The 5,858-nt window shown below is 49.2% G+C and overlaps 1 protein-coding gene across 1 annotated transcript; it reads right to left on the reverse strand.

Annotated features, from left to right (window-relative positions):
* Positions 1–3,417: 3,417 nt before the first annotated feature.
* LOC103629515 (phospholipase A1-Igamma1, chloroplastic) lies at positions 3,418–5,324 on the reverse strand. Its single transcript, XM_008650611.3, has one exon. It carries the CDS (start codon positions 5,032–5,034, stop codon positions 3,556–3,558), a length of 1,479 nt encoding a protein of 492 aa, XP_008648833.1. The 5' UTR covers positions 5,035–5,324; the 3' UTR covers positions 3,418–3,555.
* Positions 5,325–5,858: the final 534 nt, after the last annotated feature.

Here is a 5,858-nt window from a genome sequence, read left to right on the forward strand (position 1 = left end):
CCTTTCTCCATTTCCAAGTTAAATTTGAATTTCGAATTTGAATTCAAACATGTGATAAATTTATTCTTAATCATTTTGTAAAATTAAGTAGTATCAATTCTGAAAATATAGTTTCTCTTTGTATTATATACTCTCCTTTTCTTCTCTTTTCTTCCCATTTCCTTTAATTCTCCACCTCATTATCAATATTATATTTTCATTTATTTTATTGCGATTGTATTAAATGCACAAACAAAATTCCAACATGATGCACTTTATTTTATTTCAGAATCATTTGTTTTGATAAATCCCTTAAATTTTAAGTATGCTCTTTTATGATGCAAATGAGGCACATAGAATTGCGGATAACTCTCTATTACACTTGGTATACAACTTTGAGTATTACAGTCTTCTCGTCGGACATTTTGCGAAGCCGCTGTTTTTTGGTCTCACCGAAGGGTTGATTCCCAAGCTGTGCTCAATTATGGATCGGCTGACCCCGACCAGGTCGAGGGCTGACCAGGCGAAGACGTCTTTGTTCTTGGACAAGCAGCAGAGGAGTTTCTCCTCTTCATGCGAAGTGAGGTCTTCGTTGATAGTGACTGTCTGCTTGGGCGTGGCCTGGTCGAGGGGAACAGTCTTGGTCCCGTCGTTGCTCTGCAACTATGCCTTGTCGTGCTCTTTGTCGGTTGGGCTGACGGACGCAGGGACCTCGCGCTGGGCCGTGAGGCAGTGCACATTTCTTTGTCCGGGGACGAAGTCCCGCTCTATGTTGCGCGCAGTCTGTTGATTGCCGTAGACCGCAATGGCGCCTAACGGACATGGTATCTTCATGCACAGGTACAGTCCGTGAATGGCTGCCTCAAACTTGTTGATAGAGCCCCGGCCCATGATGGCGTTGTACGGATACACCATATCAACGATATCAAAGGTTATTTGCTCACTTTGGGCATTGGGTGCTACACCGAAGGAGAGAGGCAACTCTATTTTACTGACTGGAAAAGTGCCCTTGCCGCCGAAACCATACAATGGGTTGTCCGAAGGCTTGAGCAGGCTATGGCTTATGCCCATGCGGTCGAAGGCATGGAGGAAAATGATGTCTGCTTGACTGCCATTGTCGACTAGGACTTTGTGCAGGTCCCAGCCTGCCACGCTGCAGTTAATAACCATGGCGTCGATGTGAGGGGCGCTGCGCAGGTCGACGTCTCGTGCGTCGAAGGTTAGCGGTACGGGGACCACTTCGTCTGCACGACTGGGCCGGTGATGGCGACGTGGTTGATGCTGCTGTAGTGGTCCCGCTTCTGTCGCTTTGTGTCGAAGTCGGCGCCGGACCCCCCAGTGATCATATGAATGACTCCGCGATACGGCTGATCGGCGAAGTCTTCTTGTTTCGGGGCGTGGGGGTGGGGGATGTTCTGATGTTGCTGGTGTGGAGGTGGGGGTGGGGGAGGTATGATTTGTACTTCCTGGTGGTGTTGGTATGCGTGGTGCGGTGGATGCGGGGCGGGGGCGTGGATGTATGGTGGAGGGGGTTGCTGATAAGTGTGCGCGACAACTCTGGGGTTGTCGGCTGGCTGCGCCCGTGCCATCCTATCTTTGGTGGCCTTCGTTTCTGGGCAGTCTCTGGTTTGGTGGGCGCAGTCTTCGCCATGAAAAAGACAGTAGAATCGACGCGGCGGCTGCGCACGCCCCCGACCCCTACCGCGAGTTCCGTTTCCGCGGCCCTAGGGGGGATACTCTTGGCGGCGAGGGGCGTCAGCAGCGGGGTGCTGGTTGCCGATGTTGTGCACTTGCTGCTGATTGCGGCCGTCTCGACCGGAGTCTGGCTGCGGAGTCCTCATCCACGTGCGGCTGGACTGTGGAGCATCTTTGGATTTCCGCTGAGACTCAACCTTGCATGTTGAAGATACAAAAATGTGCCACAAAATAAACCTAAGGGTAACATATATGGATATGGATGAGAAAGCATATAGACAACAATTGTTAATTTATCATAATTAGATAATGATTAAATATTATCTATAGATTAATATAGGATTCAGTTTATAAATTCAATATGTCGAAAGAATATAGGCGCATGTACATGTACTCTTATGTCCGTAACTCTGTATTGAATGTTGTGAATCTTTTTTCTTGGTAACATATCCGATGCACATAAGTCTTTAGTGCATATATGATGCACATGAACACAAAAATTTCTAAAAAAAATTCATACATATTCTTTTCATCCTACTCATATTATATTAAATTCGTTATATTTTAGCTATAATAAAAAAGAGAACATTTTAGTCGATTTTCTAATTTAAACTTGTCAAAAAATTTATCTTTTTTTATTACACCTAAAGTATAATAAATTTGAACTTAAAATTTTGTATATAAATGAATTAAGATGGAAAAATATATATAATTTTTCACCATATGTACACCAAAGGCTCATATTTGGCACATATGTTTCCTTTTTTTCTCACTACCTTTCAAAACTGATCCATCTTTGCAATATGAACTGAATTTGAATCAATATCACTAGTACACAGAAGCTCTATATTGACGGTTGTGAACCTATTTTCACTGGTGTTTCTTAGAACCGTCGGTGCTAGGAGCATGTAGAAATCATCATTTTTACAGACGGATAACTGAGGACCGCCATTGAAAATCGATTTTCACTGGCGGTTGAGTTAAGAAAATCGCCAGTGAAAATGGATTTCCATTGGCGGTCGACATAATAAAACCGCTAGTAAAAATTATTTTCAGAAACATTAAACGAGTTTTAAAAACAATAAAAAAATATTTAAGGAGAAAACTCAGCCCACCCACCCACCTCTGTCTCCTTCGAAGTCGCAAGTCGTGGCATTTTTCACGTGCTACATGGTTGTTAGGAATCGAATGACCGACCTCACCATGCTTTATGTCTAGTTTGTAGTTTTTTATCCACATATTACAACCAGCTGTGTGTAAATTGCTTGTTTGAGACCATAAACAAATTCAAATAAAAAAGTTGTCAACTACAAAGTTGAATAACTTTTGAAGTTCTACAACTTTCATTTTGACAGTTTTTTCATCCATCCGAGGTCGCTTGCAAAATTTGAATTTTAAATTTGACATATTTAGATTCAATTTTTGAGAACCGAAATAAGTTTAAATAAAAAAGTTGTCAACTACAAAGTTTCATAACTTTTAGAGATCTACAACTTTTATTTTGGTGATTTCATCATACGAGGTCGTTTGAAAAACTCGAAAATTAAGGATAAAAATAATTTTTAGTGTAAGAAAACCACCACTAGAAATCGATTTCTACATGCGGTTATTTAAGAAAACGCCACTAGAAATCATGAATTTTTACATGCGATTTTCTTATGAAACCGCATGTAGAAATACGATTTCTAGTAGCGGTTTCTTAAGTAACTGCAACTAAAAATAACACAGACGGTTGATAACTGAATGATCCTTTTTTACTAGTGTATATGTTGTTCTCCACCAAGCTTTATGGTGAGGTTTTCATTTTTTTTGCTCGGATTGACTAAAGAACGTGGCACCTCTATGTGCGATGCACCATGACATCAATTAACCATCGTTTCACTAGGTTGATGCGGTGAGAATGACACCGAGCTGCTGGAGGTGGTGGTCAGTGTCATCCGGGTGCTCGTCGATGTCCCTATGGCGCGGCGGCAGCACCCACCGCCCGTCCTCCGTCCTGACCATGCCCTTGTTCTCCGCCTGGTACCAAACGGGCGGCACCATGTGCTCGTCGCGGAGGAAATCGGCCGACTTGTTTACCAGCGCGGGGTCTCTCCCGCGGAGCTGGAACCCCTCGCCGGAGCCACGGTAGCCATCCAGCAGGTGCAGGTGCGCCTCCAGGTTGTGGTAGCACGAGATGTCCATGGTCTCCTTGAGGAACGGCGACACCTTGTGGTCCAACGCCAGAGGCACGCCCAGGTGCGTGTACACGCCGCCCGCGCCCAGCCCGTCCACCACCCGCAGCACCGCCTCCGGGAACGCCGCGTCGTTGAAGAACACGCCAGGCACCTTGGGCACGCCGTCGTGCACGTTGAAGACACGCAGCGCCCGCACGCCGAGCTCCCGCTGGAACCGCTCCCGGAACCTGAGGTTCCCGACGCGCGGCCCCGCGAAGGAGAACACGCAGACCGGCGCCTTCCTGCCGTCCGGCGACGCGTTCGCGCCCGTCTCCGCGACGTCGAAGGCGTTGAGCATCGCCAGCGCGCTGCCCAGGCTGTGGCCGGTGACCGTCACGCTCACCTGCTCGCCCCTGCCGTGGTACAGCTCCACCTGCTTCCGCACCTCGGCGAGCGCCTGCTCCCGCGCCGAGTACCTGCAGAAACGGCAGGCCGCGTCCTTGCCCGTGTACAGCTCCGCGAACCCCATCTCCACCTTCACGTCGGGGTCCGGGCACGGCACGCCCAGCTCGCTGAGCCGCTTCTGGTTGGCCGTCAGGTCGGCCACCCACTCGAGCCGGGTGATCGTGCCGCGCCACGACACGGCGATGTCACGGCGGCCGAGGCGCGCCGTCTCCTCGTCTGTGGACACGGCCACGTAGCCGATGAACGTGCCCAGCTCGCTCCACAGCTTGTCGTTGGCGGCGGAGCTGTGCTTCCGGCCCCCGAAGTTGGGGAGCTTGAGGTCGTTGCAGGTGGCGTAGAGGTAGCGGCTAACCTGGTAGCCGGCGCCTCCGAGGCCGACGTCCTGGAAGAAGGTCTTGGCCGGGAACCTGCAGCTGCCGCAGTAAGGGGAGAAGCGGTCGTAGTCGAAGCTGTCGTAGCACGCCTGCGCGAACTCGCCATAGCGGATGAGCTCCCCGCGGAGCACCGCGTCGATGGGGTCCAGCTGCCCCTCCCAGTGGTCGCTGCCGTGGATCTCCCGCCACCTCGCGGCCAGTTCCCCTTCCCCGTCGTCGGAGCGCCCGGACGTCGTCTCGGCCGGATGAGAGACGCGGTCCACGTCCATGACAAGGGGCGTCGCGTGGTCGCGGTCGGTTGTGGTTTTGTCGACCGGGGCGACGGCATGACAAGAACGACGACGAGGACGGCGGCGCTGCGACATGATTGTTAGCACCCCTCTCCACGGATGCAGTCAGAAGTACAGAGCACCACTGGTTTTACTGATAACAGGAAGGAAAAGCAGAGGTACACGATATCGGGCTAAAAGATCAGGAGCACGCTAAGCAGGGAGAGGTAGAGGACTAACCCTAGAAGAAGCTAGAGATAGGAAACAACAGCTAGGAAGGAGGAAGACGATACTGTATCTGTTCTGCCTTTCCTTGTCGCTATTCCTTCTGCCTCTTGTAGAAGATGCCCGTGTACTATTCAACCAGGCTAAGGCCCGAGGCCCACGATTGCCCAACTGTAATCCCTGACATTCCCCCCTTCTTAAGTTTCGGCTTGCCCCCAAGCCGATGAGAACCTTTTGGTACTACCAGGATCACAAAGAAAGACCGATAGGCAGTTCCGTGAATGTTCCCGTGAATCACATGCCATGTCAGGTTGTTCCACAATAAACTCTAGTCTCTCCATTCCCATATATTCAAGCAGCTCCAGTCCTTTGGTCTTTGTTGCCTTCCATGTATTAATCTCTAGGAATGTCCCAAAGCTTCTCAAATTGTGCTCCTTAACTTTCATTTTGGCCGCAAGACAAACCAAGTCAGAAAGCGGCATGCTGATGTTGTAAATTTCAGCTCTGAACACACGGTCAACCCTAAGGACACGTGCAGATCCACCACAATTAGCTAGTTGCGTGAATATTTGCTGATATTGTGCAAAACAAGTAAACTGACCATTGGTCATCAGTTGCACAAAAAGTCCATAAACTGCAATTACGTTTCCTCCAATGGCCTGCAGGGTGTACGGAATTTTTGGCTCTTCTATTTT

The sequence above is a fragment of the Zea mays genome, chromosome 6, assembly GCF_902167145.1.
Source record: "Zea mays cultivar B73 chromosome 6, Zm-B73-REFERENCE-NAM-5.0, whole genome shotgun sequence".
NCBI classification, from domain to species: Eukaryota; Viridiplantae; Streptophyta; class Magnoliopsida; order Poales; family Poaceae; genus Zea; species Zea mays.

Coding starts and splice junctions, on each gene's coding strand:
- LOC103629515 (XM_008650611.3), bottom strand. CDS start 5,034: ATGTCGCAGCGCCGCCGTCCTCGTCGTCGTTCTTGTCATGCCGTCGCC.